The sequence below is a fragment of the Balaenoptera physalus genome (assembly GCF_965194825.1).
Source record: "Balaenoptera physalus genome assembly, chromosome: 8".
Classification (NCBI taxonomy): domain Eukaryota; kingdom Metazoa; phylum Chordata; class Mammalia; order Artiodactyla; family Balaenopteridae; genus Balaenoptera; species Balaenoptera physalus.
The window spans coordinates 50,215,479-50,237,752 of record NC_138887.1 but is presented as its reverse complement, the minus strand read 5'-3'; the positions used below and the strand labels follow the sequence as shown (position 1 = coordinate 50,237,752).

The window sequence follows — 22,274 nt, the reverse complement described above, 5'->3', positions numbered from 1 at the left end:
GGCAAACAGACATGTAACAATAAACCGACACTGCAAGGTCCTTCAGATGTTTAATTTTACTATGTCCTTGTCCCCTAATAGTTCTTGCATATAGCATGTTCTTATTTGTTAAATGAATGTTGGTTGAATGAATTATAATCTTTCATATTTATCAAGTGCTTATTATATACTACTATCTCAATCCTCACAACAACTTGATGAATTAGCTTATTTTATGCTCATTTTACAGATCAGCACACTAAGGCTTAGAAAAGTTAAGAAACTTCCCTAAATTTTAATAGACGGTGTCTGACCTAAGATCCCATGTGATTAATCACCACACAATTGCTATTTGTAGATGATTATCATTCTTGATTTCCAAGGAGCCAGTGTGTTATGAAAGAAAAAAATGGGACTTTTGGAACCAGACATATTTGGGCTGTAATCCTGGATTCATCAGTTACTAGCAGTGTGACCTAGGTCAAGGGACCTGGACTTTTCAAATCTTGGTTTACTCATCAGGGAAATGAAAATAATCCTCACAGAGTTACTGAAAGGATTTAAATGAAATATCCATCATTGGAATATTTTATATACTCAGCCAATATTGGTTTTCACCCTCCACTTTCATTTCTTTTTTGTTGTTGTTGTTTTGTTTTTGGCCGTGCTTCATGGCATGCAGGATCTTAGTTCCCCAACCAGGGACTGAACCCATGCCCCCTGCAGTGGAAGCGCAGAGTCCTAACCACTGGACTGCCAGGGAATTCCCTAATTTCTCTCATACAGCATTATAACCTCATTGTAGCTGAGATGCTGTTTTAGCCAGGACAGTTTTACAATTAAATACTAAAAAAAAAGAAGAAAAAAACCAACACAAACAAATAAAAAAATAAAACTGTGAGAAGAAATGAAGTAAGTAAATTAGACAATTCCACTTGGGTATGGAAATACTACTTTCCGGCTTTGACTTTGGAACCACTTACTTACACACAAATAACCATCTAATTTTTATTCATTGTCATGAAAGCTTTTCCAATTAAAAGTCTTACTTAATGTGTCTATAATTACTATTTCTAGATTTCTATTCAGTAGGATATTTCACAAAGTAGTTTCCTTGGAGATAAGCAAATACACAATGAATGTTATTAGATTACCTTAATTAATTTGACTTGTGCAAGTTTATTAGCATTTAACCCAAGGTAGCAATCACAGGTCCTTCTCTCTTCCAGGTGGTTCAGCATGCCCTTGATAAGGCCAGTAAGGGGAGGACGTGCCTAGTGGTAGCTCACAGACTCTCCACGATACAGAATGCAGATTTGATAGTGGTTCTGCACAATGGAAAAATAAAGGAACAAGGAGCTCATCAAGAGCTCCCGAGAAATCGAGACATATATTTTAAATTAGTAAATGCACAGTCAGTGCAGTGAAGCTGTTGGAGTTAACACATACTTTGATCTTTGTGTAATGCAAAGAATAATTAGTAATTAGTAGGAATTAGGAATTACTTAGTAATTATTTGGCATGCTTTGGTCTCCTTTATTGCATATATCAATAGAATCATGCTATTCAAGTACAGACATGTTCTGTTTACACACCATCTTCCCTTCAGAATTTTAAAAGGAAACAAAAATTACTAAATTCATTTAAGTGAGATAATCCCTGCATCCCTCACTTCAGAAAAAGCACATTTGCTTATAAAGCAATTTGCTGCAAAGTGAATATTTTCCTTTCAACTTCCGCTATAAAATTGGGAATATATTCCCAGAGGGAAAAATTACCCAGTTAACTAAATTAAAAGATTTTAGCAAAGAGGGAGTAAGATGTAGTTGGGCCTGTGGCATTGCAGGGAGAATGATTTTAATTTGGAACTTCCCAAATTCTGTAGCAAATTAGAATACTTTGAGGTAGTCCTTTACTCCAGACCATAGGACGTTCTCTCATAATATCTCTCAATGCTTCTTTCAGTGAATATCCACTGTTTCCCAAAATTCCATTATACTCCTTTGTCAGGGGGATAGGGAGAATTACAATGTAAAATTTCTGGCAGAAATAGGTAGTTATCTTCCACTTCAGTAAGTGAAATGCCTTACATGATCCATTCTGAAGATTCCATTATTCCAAGCTTTCGGTTTGGCAGAATAAGTCACAAGCTTACCTGTATATGAACACTTGTTTACTTAAAGTAAGAGCTACTTTTATTACGGATGAAAATTTTTAAATGCCTTTCTCTATTATTATTCAATCAAGTAATTTGTTTAAACTTTATATGTCCTTTATGTAATATATGTATGATTTTAAAATTCTGTATAAATAACAATATTGGTAAACTGAATCATGTTTTCCATTTACTTAAATATGTAATTTCATCTAATGATTTATCTCCATTCTTAATTGTATTTTCTTCCATTTACAGTGATATTTACAACCAGCCTCTCTAAAGTACCCTCTGCCAGTAATCTGAAATCTTGTGAAAAAAATTAAAACCATTTGTGTCTTATGCCACTTTTTAGAAAATGCAAAATAAAAATAGGCTTGGGGGACTGAGAACCAGATTATTGTTTAAAAGCATTGGCACTGAAAGCCTGTGGCCCCTTTGCTATGTGTGGCTGTAGAGCCCTTGGTGTTTTCTCTTTCCAGAGTAGGGTGGGAAGGAGGGAAAGGGCAATATGATATGGATATGCTTAATTCCTCAGAGCAGGAGCAGCCCAGGCTCCTAGTCTGTAATGCCTCCTAGATTAGCAAATACCTGCAATGCCTACTTTCCCCTTGAGCCTATCCATAGCAATCCTACCGTCATACCTACAGATGTCAGAGAAACACTTTCCTCTCTAATTAATAGCCCTGTCTAATTTTTTATTTCAAAAGATTTTAAAGGATGCTCCACAAGCAGCATTCTCTTAAAGTCACTGCCTTCATGGGAACAAGCAACCATGCTGAGAATTAGGGTCCCAGATAGTATACAAGGATCTGTGGGGTTATCAGCTGATGAAGGCAGAAAATAAGTAGAGGCCAGCTGCTTTTAGGGACTGCCACAGTTTAAAAGTTTAAAATTGCTGTACTGTTCTTAAAATGGTTTAAAAATATATCATTTTATTTAAAACACTAGTTTTAATAGAACCAAGGCACCCCATCCCCAAAATTATTCCAGCCAGCTATGGAATTACTTCAGTGAGGTCAGGATTTTAGGAATACTTGTAGAGATTTTTTCAAAATGAACTACCATTTACACATACCTTATCAGTTTTGTAAGTCTGACTTTTTAACCCGTATACTTTTTCTTAAATCGGGGTATTCTATAACTGGAAAAGAAGCTAAGTTAGGAACTGAGATTTTTATCTTAAAAAAAATGAAATGAAAAGGTACTTTAGCAGATTTAAGTCTAGGTTTTAAATTTTAAATCACTCCTTAAAGCTCTTATAAATTAATTATTAAATAATAATATGTTTAGAAAAATATATATATGTTTAGGTTTATAGTTCCCAACTTGATATTTACGTAAGGGCTGTAAGTAATGAATGCTGCATTATTCAGGGCACCAAATCAGCACATTTAGCTGATTCAGCATTATCTTCTTATAGTGCCTTAGATATTGTAGATATTAAATAAATACTAGGTGACTCAGCTCAGAAGGACATCTCTCATAGCAGGTCGCTTTATTGATACAAAAATGAGGCTTATATTTTACTGAAAAGATGAGCTGGTGGGCTGCAAATTGTTTTTGCTTCAACAGTCGCATATTGCCATCCCTTTGTCACGGGTATTATCCATCACTGGTGACCCACTGTATGGTTAGCTTTTATTCTAGACTAGCCTAAGTCCATAAAAATGTTTTCTTTCCACTCACATGCAATTTTAATTTTACTTTAACTAACTTTAATTTTAATTTAATTAATTATAGTCTTTTATCATAGTGATTGAGTTGGTTTAATTTATTTAATTTTGAAATAACTTGGCACTTGAGTGTACCTTGCCAAATCCCTTTTAGATCCTTGTGGGCCTAATTTCCCACAAGGCTTCTATCCATATTGCCAGGCATTCACTAGTCTTGAGGACCTCCTGGTCTCAGGAAAACACTGACTTCTGCCATCATGATTCATAGCCTAATACTCATTTAGGCTGACCTCAATCCAAACTTGTCCAATTACTCTTGCCCTCTGCTTCTACTTGACCTTTGGACTTGGATATGTTACAGGAGACAAAAATGAAGCACCGGTTGCGGGGGAATGGGTGGTGTGGGCAGGGGAAGGTGGGCAGTGGGGCGGGTACAGGAGAACCTCTAAATACCTGGCCTAGAAAGTCCTAAATATAGTGAAGGCAGCGGACCAGGGAGGTCAGGATCCATCAGAGTCATCCTTTAAATGTTAGTATGTTGTAGTAGCTCTCAGTCATCCCCACATCTTGTCCTTTGCACCACCCTTCCTTCCTGGGAGGGAGGGCTGTTCACTGAGTCTTAAAATAATTGAAACACCAATGAGGGTACCAGTGGAACTGAACCAATGTAGCAAGGATAAGGCACAGATATTAACAAAAAGAAATAAACCACTATGTCACACCTCTTTTATAACTAACCCAACCAACCTACTTTATATCTTATCATTCCTTAAAACAAGCTGTGGTGTGTTTTTATGTTAAGTCAACTTAGGTCATAGCTAACAACATGGTTTTTAGCCTACTCAATATGTCAGTTTCATCGTATGTATAGCGTGCTTTGCATATGACCTATTATATGAAAATGTTTCCTGTTAGTGTCCACCTGTGTATTCATTGTTCTAATTTGAGCTCTTATTCCCAGAGGGATACTGAAGTGGAATCATAGGTTGACTGGAAAGTTCACTCATAAGAACTCGTGAAGGGAAGAAACTGGGAAAATTGGAAGTAATAAAACAGAAATTAAAAAGCTCATTTAAAAGCCATAATTATAAAAAAAATGCATGGATCATCAAATGTCTACATAGTACCTCAAGTAACACAGCTTGCCACCTTTTAGCAAAACCACACTGATAAAGCCTGTATTACTTTTCTATTGCTGCTATAACAAATTACCACAAACTTAGTGGATTAAAACAACACACATTTATTATCCTATAGTTCTAGAGGACAAAAGTCTAAAATCAGTCTCTGAGGGCTCTAGAGAAAAATCTATTCCTTGTTCTTTTCCCATGTTCCTCAGCAAGCATCCTGAGGATATCTGATTCCTTCATCATACCTCCATCTCTCTCTGCTTTTGTCCTTCCTCTCTTACTCTTATAAGGATCCTTGTGATTACATTGGGCCCACGTAGGGAATCCAGGATAATTTTCCCATCTCAAGATTCTTAATCACATCTGCAAAGACCCTTTTGACATGTGGACATCTTTGGGAGGCCCAGCCTACTACTAAGCATTCAAACTTCTATTCCATTGGAAAGAAAAGACAATTTTTCTTAGATTTCCACTGAATAAAAGCTCAAAAAGAACCCTGAAAACATCCAATCGAACATCACCGTTATATGTTGATGAGAGAGCAAAAATTCACAAATCTTGCCTCCAAGCCCTGTGCTATTTCCATTGCAACATGCTACCCATCCTCATTGCTAGGCAAAGATTTGGAATGCATTTGTCTTTCTCCCTTCACTTTTGCTACTGGATTCTGCTGTTGCTGGTATTCGCTTTTATCCTGAGACTAGATTTATTAAATATAAGTTTATACTAAGTTCTACTTTCTTAACCTTTTTCTCTTTCCACTAAAATGCTTTATGCATTAGCAAGGAAAAATAGCATCCTTAATACTGTAAATATATGAGCTTTCACATACTTCTGACTCAGTATACTTCTGAATTTTCCTAAAACCATTTTAAACTACTGCTTCTAATCAGAGCTAATTTTTTTGTGTGAAATTTTTCACAAAGGCATGGGATAAGCACTTTATGTACATTGTCTCTTTAGTCCTTATATCAACCCTATAATGACAAATATTAACATTATCTTTCTTTAAAGAGAAGAAAACTGAAGCTTAAGGGAATTAAGTAATTTGTTGAGGCCTGGGCTTTGGGATTCACAGCGTTATCTAACTCCAGAGCCCACAGTCTCCATCATAGCACCAAGTACTTCTGTCCACAATTTATTCAGGAAGATGGCTAGCCAAACTGAGAGTATAGTCATTGCTCACAGGAGTACATCAATGTGAGGATCAAAGTAAAGTTTTGGCAGCAGTTACGTGGTCTAATAAAATTAACAAGCCACGCCCTAAAAATATTCTCTACAACCACACTGCTGAAACAAGATTGAATTCAGCCCAAGTTACAAGATATGTTTTTCCTTTTGTGCTTACTTACATGTATAAGTGTTGTGGATTTGGACACTTTTTACCCAGGTAAAATTGTAGAAATATGAGAATTCCAAGCTAAAAAATTTTTGAAAGAGTCACACTTCTTAGACAAAAGCATAGTATCTGTGATTATAATGTCTATGGAAATATGCTGAAAAGCATCACCAATGTAATTGTGTTTGTTAGGCATGTTTTCTTAATGATTTATACTTAATTATCAAGGTCCAATTTAATCCTACTAAAATGTTTTACTTTTTAAACTGCTTGAGGATCTGTTTATTGAGATTTCAGAAAAGCAAAAGTTAGAGAATTAGGTGTGAAATTCTATAAATGAATGCAATCACTGCTGCATTATTAAACTGAGGGAAAGAATGGTCTTGTAAACTGATCTGTGTTTTTGTAGATGTAGTAAATGATGGAATGCTATTCTTTATAAGCCAAGTAAAATTTGCTATTGAATGGAGGTATTTTGTTTGATCATCAACTTTACTACAGTCCAGTAATGTAATACATGGCTAAAATATTTTCTCCCCAGTTGAAAGTCAAGAAGAGATTCTAGAAAAAGAGTTGAAGTTGTTAAATTACCAGAACATTCTGGACAATTGTAAAGCAAAAAAGAAAGAGAGAGAGCAAGAGAAAGAATGAACTAGAGAAAGAAGAAAAACCTATTTGAAAATACTCAAACAATAAAGAATGAAATACACTCAAGCAATCAGCTTAGGATTGGAAGGAAAAAATATTCTACCATCAAATCCTCAGAAAACCTAAAAAAGGTGTACAAATTTAAATGTAAAATTCTTACTTCCATGGCCCCAGGTAAAGCAGAATTACACCTTTGCCTACATTAGTTTCATAAATTCCTTTAGTCCTCAGTTTCCTAGAGCTAAATCCCTTGAGAGAGATAGGTTAAGAGCAACATATAAGCCAAAAAGGAAAAGCCTGGCTCTCACAGGATGGTATGTACAGGACACCAAAGGAAAGCAGGAGCAAGAGGGGGTCACCAAATAAGAGCAAGGTCAACAGGGCTCCCAAGGATGGAGAAAGGGAAAAAAAAAAAAAACCTCCAAAGTAACAAAGAGAATGCTTTCTATTATAAAATGAAATGTTCCTGTCATTAGTAGTAGCAATAATAAGATCAATAATATAAAATAAGCTAGATTTATAAGTTCTAGTTTTTATATCCAATATATAGTTTTTATATAGAACTTATAAAATTAAGTTCACACTGAGCACTCATCTATCAGGCACTACGATTGAGCCTTATAGGCATTAACTTACTGACAGTAAGATTCATTCTTTTATTCAAATTTTACCAAATGGGGAAACTGAGGCACAGAGTAATTAAGGAATCTTCCCAAGGTCAAACACCAAGGAAGTGACAGAATGAGGATTCAGCTCAGAAAATCTGACTCTATAACCCACACTCAACTAACCCATTAGCCCTCTAAGATGGAACTGGAAATGGTAAAGTAGTACTTTTGAATTATTTACATAGAAAACAACTTGCACTGTGCCTCCTCCTTACACTGCAAAAATACAAAGGTGCACGGTTCCTCTTTGGTTAACATTCTGATGTGAAGCTGGATTTTTTTTTTCTGCCTACCGCACTCTGAAAAAAATTCTCGTACACAGCCCAATTACAATTTGGAAGGGTTAGAAATATAGCTGTTCTGGCAATAGCACATTTTCCCCACAAGTGTTCCGTTTTCTCTACCTTCAGACACACACACTCACAAGTGTAGAGGAAGATTAGACCTTGAGATCTACATAGATTGTTTCTCTCACTGTTGAATCACCCCTGCTATCTTATTTTCAGGGTGTTTATCATAACTCTTTTGTTCCATTTGCAGCCCACTTGCTGATGCATCATTCCTCTCTTTGCCTAAGATAAAAAAGATCTTGATAGCTATGTTATGCAAAAACTAAGACAGATTTACAAATGTTGCAACTAAAAAAAAAAAGGCAGTAACATATGCATTGGGTAATGTATTGGCTAAGGTGGAGCCATCAAAAGTGGTTCAGGTTTGCTCAACTATACTGAGTCTCCTGTTCATAAGAACGACTTTCCAAATACTGTACAATAAATACTGCTTCAGTAATAAAATTATTTTAAAATGGGATATTTAATGACGGACTATAAAATTCCCTCTATTTCCATATTGATGGAAGGCCTATGACATTAACCTAGACGAAACATTCGGAACCCAGCATACACAGAACAAGCAAGAGAAGTACAAAACATCACAAAATTTTAATCTTTAACTTCTGAAATGTGAAGGACAACACTCCCATGGTTCTTCGCTGATGTTATGTATTTCAAGTTGCTCCTTAAGTGAATACTGGAATCTTCACAGAAACTCCAGTCTCGTCAGAAAAGAGTTAACCTTTCTCCTTTCTCCACATTCATTTTTACCAAGGTAGATTACAAAGCCAAAGATAAAAGACACTTTCTTTGATTTACTCAGGTAAAATTCTTCTAAAATGTGTAACATTTTAGTAGAGCATACAAACTAAGGACTCAACAGTACACCTCTAGCTCTAAGTCTTAAGTCTATTTATAGGTGTCGGAGAGGTGTTGATTTGAGATTAGCATATTCTTAAATTAAGATCTATAGCCTGCATCAAATTCTCAAAGGGGTTTATTAACAACAACAACAAAATTGAGAACCATTGTTCTAGATCAGAATTAAAAAACAAAAACCAAAAAACTATCTCCAAAACCAGCCACTTTAAATATAGGATTCATAAATAAAAGTTGTAAACCTGAGCATGGATAGAATAATTAATGAAGTCCAATAAGTGTTAACTTATTTTCTTTGCTGTAGTATAGTTTTTAAAAGGCATAGGCTCTTGTATCCTTTTTTTTTTTTTTTTTTTGGTGTATTCAGAATTTCCTATATATAGTTAAAAGAAGAAAGAGCAGTTACTTTTACAAAAGTCTATTTAGCAACATCAGTGAGCTCTATTAGCTTGTTATACACAATAGAATATTTAAATTTACTTAATAATCAAGTAACTTTATTTGGAGGACAAACTGAATTAACCTCTGTCCCCTTGTAACAATTTTAGATCAAAATAGATTGGGCTTAATTCCGAGTAAGTACATATACACTCACAGACCAAGGTTTAAGTTATTTTAACACACTTTGAGCATGTTAAAATTATAATGCTATAATGCCTACATATAAATTTTTAAATAGTTAATTTTAGAGTCATAAGGTCAGAATGATGGGGTGATTTTTATTTTTTTCAAATGGTCATTTTTTCCTTAAAGAAAGAACACAAGAAATATTTTACTTCTGTTTTACAATTATAAGTTAGTTCTCAAATTATGACTGTGATTCATGATCATGCTTAAGGCTTATTTTTAACCCAAAGTACTGAACACAAAGTAGGCTGTTGACTTGTTTTTAAAAATTTTTGAACAACAGCAAATGTATCATTTAAAATATCACTCTGAGATACAGTTAACTCTACTACAAGCTGAGGCTATATTAGAGATATGATATATGTCCAATCTACTTACCCTCTTCTTCCTTCTCTTCTCCCAACAATTCAAGAGTGAGAGCCTCTTTAGTGGCTGTATTTCAGCATTCCTTTCAAGGGGTAATGAATATGTCATGCAGGTATTACTTCAAGCTTGTTAAAGAATAACTTAATTATGTAGAATTATGTAAAAACTTTTTAAAAAACTTAGAATTAATTAGTGATTAAGTAGACCTAACTTTACTCTTGGACATTATTTCTCCAACGGTCATAAAATATCAACATTTTAAAACAGATCTTTTCATCCCGCTAAGACAGCTGATTCAAATCAGACTCATTATGTATGGTGGCCATGAATGAATTAACTCTCTTTAAAGGTCAACTCTGTGGCTTCATCCAGCCAGAGGCCAAAACATCTGGCTAATTCAGTTAAAAAAGTAAACTATAAAAATCATAAGTCATTTTTGGGGGGTATCCTATAGACTCATTGATTGAATCTTTTTTTTTTTTTTAACTTTTCAACCAGTTACAGCTAACATGTTCAAGTGAATCTATATTTAGTACCATGTGACAGTGGTGTCCACTCTCAGTTGGGAAATACAACAGATTGTTTCCCAAAATTCTTTTGTAAAATGATAGCACATATTATGTTCCATTTTGCCCACTTACTGTAATTAATCTGGTACTAACAAATGGAAACTGACCTGCAGGTTTCAGTTTACTGGAACTGTATGGTGCAAAGCCTTAAAAGGAGTTTCTGCTTCCAGAGCCAGCACTCTCTTTCCCCGCAATGTTCTCCATTGGCCCAGATCATCTGCTTGATTTTGCAACCAAGTGGACCCTCATTCAAAAGGTCATAACCATGGAAGGACAATTCACAAAAGAGGGAATAAAAATAGCAAATAAAGATGTGGAAGAAAAGGTTAGGAATCTAAAATATATAACTTAAAGCAATAATGAGATTCATTTCTTCCTTATTAAGTGAACAAAGAATTCAGTGCACTTAAGGCTGGTTCTTTCAACTGCTGTTTCCTGAAGTATAAACTGCTAAAGGGACAGTAATCTGGTCATCCCTATCTAGAGCCTTTAACATGTTCTTATCCCTCAAGAATTCCCTCCTCTTTTAGCATCCTAAGGAAATAACCAGAAATTAGAACAAAAAGTCATGCAAAAGGATGTTCAATCATTTGGAAACAGCTAAATGCCCAGTATTGGGGAAGCAGTAAAATTTTGATATATGAGGTCCATAACCATTTTAAATTGTGTTTGCAGATAATTTTTAATAGTGGGGGGAATTTATTTTAATATTAATGAGAAAAAAGTAGGTTATACTCTTGTACATACGTGTAAGAAAAAAGTCACTTGGAAAAAAGATAAGACATAATTGTTGTATCTCAGAAGTGGCTTTAAGGTTATCTGTTTTCTCTGCTTCTTCACAATTCCTTGTACTTTCTAGGATATCTTCAGTGAGCATCTAATAGTCTCCAAAAAAATGAAGTTTAAAACTTCTGTTGAAATGGAAAGTCTTTGGATGAGGATGGAGGTGTTATGAGTTAACAAATTTGCATTTGTATGTGAAGGCCTCCCTTAAAATTCACAGAGGTAATTACATTTTTAAAAATATTTATTAATCCAAATGAATATCTGATTAGTTTTATAAAACAAAGTAAAGTGGGGAAAAAAAGTAGGGCAGTTTGTGGAAACTTGTTTACAATTTAATTTTCAGGGAGTGCTACCATCAAGGCAGCCTCCAAAATAAATTTTCCTACACTTCCCACTTACCGGTTTCTTCTGGACCCTTACAGTAATAGGCGTACTGCCTGGTAAAAGCAGCTACCTTTAAGGCCTGGGTTTTTGATAAATTCCCTGTTTATGTATAAAAGACTGCCTGTATTGTTCTTAATGATTTATCTGATTGGCATACAAGGCCTGTTAATATTGTTTTTACTTACCCTTTGAGCTGTGTGAAAGCAAGATGGATAAACCTCAGATGCCAGGTTCATTCTCCCCCTCACTTCTTATTAGCCTGTATTGTGTCTAAGCTACACAGAATTTTACTCATTATTTCTGGGGATAATCACAAACAATAATTATGAAAAGGTAGGAAATTGTTAGAAAAATTAAATTAATAGTATAAATGAATCACAAGAAAGAAAACTGTTACATTAGGATAATGGATTGCTTCTTGGGAAAATGTCATGAATAAATAAGTAGCTATTACCTTTATGTCTTATATAGCACTACTTGCACAAAAGGAAAAACAAACTCTCCTGGTATAGAGAACTTTAACTTCTGGTTATTTAGTTGTAATCGATGGAATACCTGGCAACTGAATTTCATATGCAGTACTGCTACTACAACTTATACATGACTTCTGGAAATATAGGAATCCACATTTATGCAGTTTAAGTAAGAGCAATTAAACCGGGGGTAGTGTAAAATATCTAGGGAATGGAATTTGCAAGAGCAAAACTTCAGTATAGGGTCTTAACTGCATGAAACTAATGAATAGAAATTAGGGTGATTTTTTAGAAACCTCCTTTTTTATAGCATTAATATTAGAAAGAAGAGTGCACACATCAGTATAATATTACTTTCTTGAAAGCTAGAAAAATGTAGTTTCTTAGTACGGCAGGGTAGTACTAGCATTCTAAAAGTGTAAAGCCCAGATTGAAGCCAAACAAGCTGAAAAATAAGAAACAGAAAAGAGTGATAGGAAAATCAATTTTATATTTTCACCCTACAGGTAACAAGTAACTTTTAACTTCATTATGTCTTGCATTTCCCTTTTAAATAGTACAGCATGCTATCCTTAGCATGTTCATGAACAGGCATGAGTTACTTTGTTTGTATATTGCCTTTTATTTTTAGATTTGTCCTTATAGATGCATGAATTTCATTCAAAAAATGAAAAAAAAATGAAAAATCAGGACGTCCAGTTAAATCTGAATTTAAAAAAAAAAACATCAAATCACGTTTAGTGTAATTACATCCCAAATATTGCATGGGGCATACTCATGCTAAAAAAAATTATTTGTTGTTTATCTAAAATTCAAATGTAACTGCATATCCTGTGTTTTATCCAACAACTCTATGTAGAGTGAAAATACATTTTAAATAAAGGATACTTTCCTTTTTTCTGAAACTCCTTATAATCTCACTTAAACGAGACAAAGACCCATGCAAGTGTATTGCTCCATGGAGTGTAGAGACACATTTATTTGTGCTTAAAAAAAAAAAAAAAAAGACTCGACCATTAAGTTTTAAAGCTTTCTATATTCTGACATACTCAGTTCCTTAGTAAAAATGATCCTAAAATTTAACTTGAAAAATATGGAGGAAATACATAGAATCATTAGATTATTTGTATTTTGTAGTACAATAATAATGAGGAAATAAGTCATTTTAAATTGTAGAACAAAAAATAGGTCTAGGCTACAAGTAGAACATTACTAAGAATAAATTCTTGATAATTTTAAGTGAAACTTTCAACCATTCAAAATTTAATCTGATGCTTCCATACATAAAATAAAAAATGAAAACTGAACTAGATATGTTTTCTTAGATTTTAATTAACTATGAAAGAAATAAAAAACTTTTTATTCTAAGACGCTATATTTTAAAAACCTTCCTGAGGAATAGCTTTCTACATAACTTGCTAATGTAGTACATAGCCTCTGCATAGGCAAGTTGGCTATAAGAAGTTGAGCAAAAAGAAGTCAGCATTTTCCTAAGCTGCAGTCTACCATTGACTGATGTGCAGTGCAACATTTGTTGCCTTTAATTCTTTATTTTAAAAAATTACATACCAGTATTGATTTCCTGGGTTTGACAAATATACCATCATAATGTAAGATGTTAATAGAGAAAACTACTAGAGCTCACTATACTATTTTTACAACTTTTCTGTAAATCTAAAATTATTCCAAAATGAAAACTTTACTTTAAAAAAATGAAGTAAAAAATGCTACTTCTTTTGGATTATAAAGTAATAAGTCATTCTAAACCACTTCACAGACATAAATGCCATTCCTCTACAACAGGGATCACTATTATACCCCTCTTTTGAAACTAAAATTTTCTCTGCAAAACAACAGGTGAATTTTAAGAATGGAACACTTCACTGATTCTGATTTTCCTGGTATACGTATTAAAACATTCAAATGAACATGTCACTAAGCAAAGTATGTTCACATTTAATCATTACACCATATACTAAATAAATTATATCATATGCTTTCTACAAAGTATATGCAACTGAAGAATATATAATGTTCTGTTGCCAAAATATTTACAAGATTGTTTTACTGCTTTCTATTCATTACTATTACAACATTCAATTGTGATAATAAACTAAAATATGTCACTATTGAGGGCATAGGAAATATATGTGTACAGTACTCTACTTAACCACTACAGTTTTAAACCAAATATTTACTGGGAAAAAGAGCAAAACTTAGTTTGCCTCATAGTACAAAGGCTACTGAATTGTCACCTACAAGAACCTTATTTTCTTAAAGTTTGGGAGAAATAGAATTTAATGTTATAAAAATGATTATTTTCTCTTAAACTGAGACCTCATATTATCTATAGTCAAATTCTGTTAGAGTATGTATAACTTGATAATATTCATTCACTAAATCAATGTGAATAACTTAAATTCATTTCTACCTACTAGGTTCCCCCTCCCTTACAAAGGCCATTGTTTGTTTAATTGAAAGGGGAAAGTGCTTATAAAAACAACAAAACAAACAAACAAACAAACAAATAAGGGACAGGTATGTAAGAGAGAAAAGAAGCATTGAAGAAGAATGTGAACAAAACTTCCTGAAATGATGGGAAACCTGATGATAGGGTACCTGAATAATTAGGGACATTAAATGGGGTGCAAAATTGGGCAGTACAAATCCCTTATTTTCAGTTGAACTAGACAATCACCTGAACTCTGGGGGAGGCAGAGGGCACGACATCTACTTTCTTTCTTCTATTTCAGTGCTTAAAATGGAGTGGCTAAAAAACTTAAAGCTGGGAGGATCGGTCGCCTCAAAGATGTAAAGATAACCCTAGATAAAGTATTGAGGTTTTTTTCCAACATTCGCATGGAGTACAGGGTGAAATGAGCATAATGTAAATCAACTCATTGTTTGGGCCCTTTCAAATTAGTTGCCAAGAGAGGAGTGAAAACTTGATAAGCAGGCTCCAGTTTCTAAGTGTTGATTTAGAAATCTTAAAACTTGTGGGAGCTCAGTTCATTTAAAGGAAGAAATTTAAAGGGAAGAAAAGTAAACAAGGAAAATGCTAAGCGATGAAACACTGATGTATAAAGGATTTTCTTTAAAGAAGAAAACTATAAAGAGTTCCCCTGTGCTTTTAAATTACAAATTTAGGTTTCTTTGATTTAAGCTAAGAGTCTGATTTTAAAATGTCTGTCAAAATGTCGTGATCCATTTAAATGTTCAAACTGTTGATGCTGTTTCTTATCTATCTTAGGGGGAAACTAAATATAAATCAAAATCTTAAAGAAGCCCACATTTTCAAATAGGTAGATGGCTATTTTGAATGAAGCAGCAATGCATTATGGTTTTTCGCCTCCCCTCCCCCACAGAAAGTACGTTTCTGAACTGCAAACCAGGTAGGTTCAGAACACTAATTGCAGCAGTTCCAGGTCTTGACCCTTTTTCTCAGGAAGCAAGCAAAAAAGCACTAATTCACTAAAATAAGTGAAGAGAGATAGCAAGACTAAGTCCAGGTATTTGGTGGCAAATCCCAGGTGGCTTGTCTGCCTTTTTTCCAGGAAAATGCGGCCTCCGCTTTCATCAATGTGTACTTTGTCTTGATAGGAATGCATATTTAATCATCAAAGCAAAATTTTTTTACCCTCAGACATAAGATCCTTTAGTAGAGATTTTTAAAGTATTTTTAAGCCACGAATAAAACTTAAATTTAAAAAGTGACACCAAACTGCTTTGCGGGGGGCAAGAAAGGTGAGGGCAGGGAAGGATTATCCACACGTAGATTTTGAAAGACGCTTGTAGCTTACTTGTGAAGCTTCATTTAGCATTGAGGTACAGGGGAAATGCTGTTCCTGGTGACAGCGCAGTGGGAATTCCCACTCCAACAACCCATGAAATGTTACTGCATAATTATTCACCTTCTGGGGCCCATTAGAACTTATCAGCAGAGAAAGAAATTTAATTTAAACTCACCCCTCTGTGCTAAAGAATGACCGGGACATGAGATCAAAGCCCGAAGCTCTGTCCTCCAGTGGTTTGCAACACCTAGGCACAATAGGGTGAGAGAACGCGACATTCCAGCGCTTCCCGGCTTTCCGGACCCTGGAGAGAGGGGTGGAGGTGGGGGTCTCGTCACCGGCTGGTTTGAGGGGGGAGGGTGATGGAGGCTCCGGAGGTGGATGTGTCAAATATATCCTGCAGCTCCAGGAGGCCAGACTGCTTCTACTGGGAGGCTCCAGGGGCTTGGCGAGCAAAGCCCTCACTGCAGACCAGATAGGCCATTCCCCTGCCTTCCCTGTTACTGGGATTGGGGTCAGTGGAGCCCGTGGATTTAACCACAAGCGGGAATGGCTGGAGCCATATCACACGCAGGTGTGCAGCTCTGAGGACTCTTGAGTATTGAGGAAGCTGCTTATACTGCAGCACATCACAGGGTGCCTTAAACGCGTATAGACGGCGCATGCATAACCCAAAATACATGCCAAGTTGAATCCCTGGCATATCTAGAGAGTACAAAGTGGAACCCATAGATCCAAACCTGTACCATGAGCTTTCAAGACCAGAAGGCCCAAGTCCTAGAGGCGCCTAAGAGAGTCAGGGGCAGGGAGAGGTTTCCTGGGGCCTCTTCCTCAGGCCCCCCCAGGGAGCGGCAGGTACATTCTCAAAGTAAAGATCTTTAAAGGGAGTACGGTACTCTCTCCGAGAGATTGATCCATCCTCCCCTTCCTTCAGATGTCACCAAAATACGGGGCCTGGAGTATGTGGCTAGCGCTCCCCAAATATCCAGCTGCCCGAAGGGTGGAGGGGCAAGAAGGGAAGGGAAGAAAGCCCAAGAGAGGTTGTTGGGTTTTAGGTACAACTTGGTAAAGACAAGTTGAGTTCTGTTCAACAGGTACAGAGATTATATGTCTATATCTACCTATCGGTAAGATTCTCCCCTAGATAGTCCCTTAAGTAGCTAAACTGTTCTTTTAATTCCTGAAATAAAAAATCACAGCCAATCAGACTTGACTTTGCTTCCCTTAAGATAACAGTGTGAGAAAAGGTGCACAAGTTCCTGGCAAACCCATAATAAAATGACAAGAAGAACACTTCCTGCCGACGGAGGACGCTGCAGTTTGTTGAACCGCCACGGGGGAGGAAAGAGGGAGGAGGCGGGTGAGAGTGAACAAAGTAATTTGGCCAAGAAAAGAGAACAGTCGCTGCTAAAGCCAAGAGAGAAATATCCAACAAGTTCGGGAAGAACCACCTCGGCTCGTCCACGCCGCGGCAGGCCCGGGTGGCACCGGCAGGACGCAGCACTTGGCCTGTCACCCCAGGATAGGGTGGGACAGAGGCCCCAGGGTCCAGGCGCTCGGATGGCCAAGGGCCCCGTAAGGATGCTTGGGGATACGGAGAGAAAAAGAAGGGAATCCCCCCCCTCCCTATCCGGTCCGAGTGTCTTTTGAGCTGGGAGGTGAGCGCGGGGGAGGCTCACCGCGGCGATTCCCACGGTGGGTTTGGTGGAGCCAGAGAGGCTCCGGGAAGCGCGGGCTGCTCGGGCTGGTGTCGCCTGCGGCGGGCGCGCTGCAGCGCGGGCGCGGGCCCCTTGGTGGCGCTCGCAGTCCGCGCAGCGGGCGGAGGCGGCCGCGACGCCTTTGTGTGCGCTGGCACCGCGCGGGGCGGTTCGGCCAGCAGCACGAGGGGGGCTGCGGGAGGGGACAGGGGCTCGCGGGTAGACCCGACTGCCGCCCCACCCTTCACTGCAACCCTGGGGCGGACGACGCGCCTCGCCTCCTCCGAACTCTTCCCGGGGGTCTCGGAGGGTCATTTTGAGAGCAGCCGGCACGTCGAGAAGGGAGAGGAAAGGGGAGGTAGCGTTTAGAAAGGCTGGGAAATTCTCCTGGGCTCAAAACCTACCCTTGAACTCATTGAAACAGAGAATGAGGGGAACTTTGGGCAGCCCAAATCTCCGCCTCGAACCCCACAAGGGATGCAGAGGGCGCCTCCACCTTTCCCTCCTGCGCAGCAAGAAATGCTTGTCCGAGGAGTAAAGTTAAGGAGTGGGCTTAAAAGAAGCCCCAATAAGATGGACTTGAAAGAACACCATGAAAAGCGGCAGTTTTGAGCGGGCGCTTTATTTCTTGTTCTCAGTCACTCCCCACGCCCCACCAGCTCTCCTCGCTGTCTCTAGCGCTCTAGAAGCCCCGACTGTCATTAGGAACCAAAGTAAAATGTATAAGGCTGCTTCCGCCAGGAGACTCCGCAGAAAATTAAATTAAATTAAACACGCGCCCAGGGACGAAAAAAAATAGATTCCACCACCCCACCCCCGCCCCCAAGCAAATCAACACTTCTGCGCGCAGGGAATACAGCGAACTTAAAGAGATGGCCACTGACGCGCATCCCCTTAAACCTCAGCCGCTGGAGCCCAGGACAGCAAGGAATTATCGGCTTTCCTTTAATCCGGAAGCAGGGAATAAATAGGGCGAAAGCAAATTCTGAATCTTACTTTTTAAACAACAGCAACAATTGTATATCGAGCAAAGTCTTCAAAGGATGCCACCCAGAACTACAGTCCTAACTTAAAAATGAGTACACTTCACTCCTGTTGATCCCTTAATACGATTTTCTTTAAAGACAGTGATAGAATTAATCTGCTGGGGCATTTTTTTAAAGAAAGGGGTGGGGGGGGAAGCAAACAACTATAGAAACCATATTTTTAAAAGAGAGAGAGAGAGGAGACTTGATCATACCTGAGTTTTTCTTAGGGGTGTAGGGAGAAATAATAATTCCTGCCTGTTTGGACAGAAGCAGCAAAAGGCAGCAGGAAATTAAAAGCCCCAGTTTATTCAAAATACCTGCATCAAATTAACCCCTCTTTGAGGCTATTTGTATGAAAAATTGAGCAAAATGTAGAACTTCTTTCATTATAATATTCATCTCTACCATTTTAGGCAACCAGAGAATAATCAAATCCACTTTTTTTCTCTAAAGTTCCTACCTTACCAGCCTAAAAGATCATCTGACCTTTGAGCTAATCCTCTAAAATAAAATATTTGTTTAAAAAATTCCTCCAGTGGCCTTCTGTAACATTCCATTCAATAATCAAACCAAAAGATCCACGGGGAGATGAAAATGTTGATGGCAGGATTATCGATCTGTCCGCCCAGGAGTCCAGTCTCATCACGTGCTTGTCTTTAATTTTTAATTTCAGCATTCTGTCCCCACGGGAACCCCAGTTGAAAAGTTATACCAAGATTGGAGTTAAGAGGACAGTGGAAGAAGGGCAAACCCATCCAGGAACTTTTTCTAATATCAGTTGTTATAGGAGAGGGATAAGGAAAACTCATCACATTTGCTTAAATTAAGTTTTAGCCTAAAATATTTTTGTTGATAGCCCAACCTTAACAAATCACAGTCACGTCCCTAAGCAAAAGACATCATCCAAAAAGAAGTTGAACCAGAACAGGAAAAAGCAGGATAAGGAAGAAACACTCAAGTTTGGGGACGAAATGAGACAGGTTAACAGAAAAGCGGGACTGAGCTGCAGCCCTATTCTAGTCTCCAGAGGGTGGACTGATATATGCTGGCCTGACCTCTGGGTCAACAACTAGTTTAACTCTACCTTGATCTGTAAGACTGGAAGCTTGGCCCTTGGTTCAAAGTGAGACCAAGACTTTGGCTTCATTTGAGTGAGCCTGCAGGCACTGCTAAGAGGTGCTTTAGCACAGATAAAGCAGGAAGAAACCACAATTTTGCACTTCATCCTCTATCCTCCAAAAAGATGTTCATCCCCAAAAGGGAACCCTGCCCACCCTGCAGGAAATGAATCTAGAAATACTGCTCAATTACCAACAATACAAAATAAAGCAAAGGTAGAACAGAGAGGAGGAGCCAAAGGAAGAAAGTGAAAGTTTGAACATCTATGCTACAGAAAAATCTGTCCCCGTTCATCCACCCCAAAGAAATCTTCTTCCAGACAATATCTCTCCTTGTCATCACCCACTTCGTAAATCAAATGTGATTCTGTGTATAATACAACTGATATTATAAATGTACCAAGCTTTCTGCTTACCTGCCACTACATTTAACTCATTCAGAACTGTTTTCTCCGAATCCCTCAGCTCTGCAACTTTCAATAAAAAAGCAACACTTAAATTGTGTTGTGTGTGTGATTCCTAGGAAGAAAGTGACGAAAGAGACTATTTTACTTTTTAAAACCATTATTTAGAGCTATAGTATAGCAAAGAATCAGAGCTAACTTGCTTGCCTAAAACCATAGGGATTGGAAGTCTCAAACATCAGCATAGGCAACAGGATTAAGGCACTCTGCTACTTGGGCACAAACTGCATTATTCTAAAATATTTTATCCCTAATTGTTTTTTTCTTCTGAATTTACAGTATTTATAGCATTCTATTTTCACTTCCGTTTCTATGGATCATAAAGACTTTATATAAATTTCATTGGAAAATTTTCAGTTCAAGATGCACACCAAGACTGAACTTAGGGTGGGGGAATGCAAACGGAAAGAAAGAAGCTAAACTTATAAGAATCTGAACACTCTAACTTTTTATTCAGTTTGTTTCAAAATAATAATATTAATCTAATAGTGAAATAGTTTGATAAAACAGCAATCAACATTTAAAGTATTTTATGTTTCAAAGTATGGCTCAAGGAACACCCATTGCTTAAATGCACTTAGACATAACAAGACAATATTTTTTTATTGGCATCATTGACACCTATGAACAATAGCCTAGTAGATAGATTAAGGTTTAACCTTCCTTTTCTTTGGTGGCTGTTTAGAGACTTTAAAAGAACAGATAACTCATTTCAACAGGAATCTACTACTGATATTTACCTCTACATAATCTTTAGCTAAGACATGGAATGCCAAAAACCAGCTTTTGTTAGCCTGACCTCCTCCACCCCCTAACAACAAAAGTTATCCCCAAACCCATGTTTTTATTTTAGATGTATTGATCTTCTAGTGTAAGACTTGGCGTTTTAAATACCAAATGCAATCAATGGCCAACAACCTGAATCCTTCTGGAGAGTGAGAAGAAAGCAGAACAGAGAAATTTCTTTGAATTGTTTGGTGACTTTGTACAAATTTTAAGAGGTCAGTAAATCCTGATGCTTGGAGCTATATCTACTGGTAAATAATTAATTACATTTCTGAGACACTACAGTCTTTATCTTGGTAAATAGAGAAAACACAGCTTCGCCAAATATAGCATTCCATCTAAGTAATATCTTAAAGGCAATTATTTAAATATTACCACAAACAGGATTATATTTTGTTTAAATTAGACATTTAACTGAAGATAAATGCAAATGTCCATAGCTTAAAAAGGAAAAAAAAAATACAAATTAACTGACCTAGTCTTTTATCTGAGTTTATTAATACCATTTAAAATATTACAAATAAATCAATTACATTTCATGCATTTAAAATGCAAGTCTAAAATGTTCCAGAGAAAGGCTTTTCATTTCAATGTGAAATATCCAAATTATTTCAACATTACAATGAGCAATTAGTTTGCAGAATCTGCAAACATTTAAATGTAGTGTCAGGAGTGTTTATTAACAGTTAACAATATTACCTTCAGGAAATACACAAAGGCCAAAATTAGTTGAGATTCACTTGGACAATTTATTTAACACATGGGTTTTGGCAGACCCAGTTTTTATGAAATATAGGAGAACTCTCACTTTAACTATGCCTGAACTGCCAGCAAATGCAAATAAGTACATGCTCCATTAAATTAAGTGTCATCCCACATTTATCAAATATTGTCTTAGTTACAGTTTGATACCTATCTAAATTCATACTCGAGCAAAACTAGGCCCGGAAAGTGCGTTTGTGGCTCTGCACCTCCAGAAGTGAGTTCAAAAAACCTGCAGCTCATCAGAACTGCAAGAATAACTCTTAATATTTTCTTGTGACAAAAAAAAAAAAGTTTACTTCAATATATTTTCAAATATTTACTGGAAGTAATGTACAAGAAAAATACTATACAAAATCGTCTCCTGGACAACTGCACCTCGCACCCATACACTGGTGGAGTTATAGTTAATTGATACCTAATCTAGAACGATTCTCCAGTTGTACAAACCATTAGGTTCAGATATATCTTACAATTTTTTTTTTTCTATTTTCCCTTTTGGCATTTAAACTACAGCCTCGTCTGAAATAAACGACAGCTTCTTCACTTCTTTATAAGTTTGAATCACACACACAAAAAAAGTTTAACACTAAGAATCTTCAACGAATTGCAAAAAT

The 22,274-nt window shown here is 36.8% G+C and overlaps 1 protein-coding gene across 1 annotated transcript in view; it reads left to right on the top strand.

Annotated features, from left to right (window-relative positions):
* The window catches only part of ABCB5 (ATP binding cassette subfamily B member 5), a 118,855-nt gene extending 102,884 nt beyond the window's left edge, over window positions 1–15,971 (top strand). The window contains 1 exon segment of the mRNA XM_082473920.1: window positions 1,209–15,971. Within this exon segment, the coding sequence (XP_082330046.1) occupies window positions 1,209–1,406 (198 nt within the window). The 3' untranslated portion in view covers window positions 1,407–15,971.
* Window positions 15,972–22,274: the final 6,303 nt, after the last annotated feature.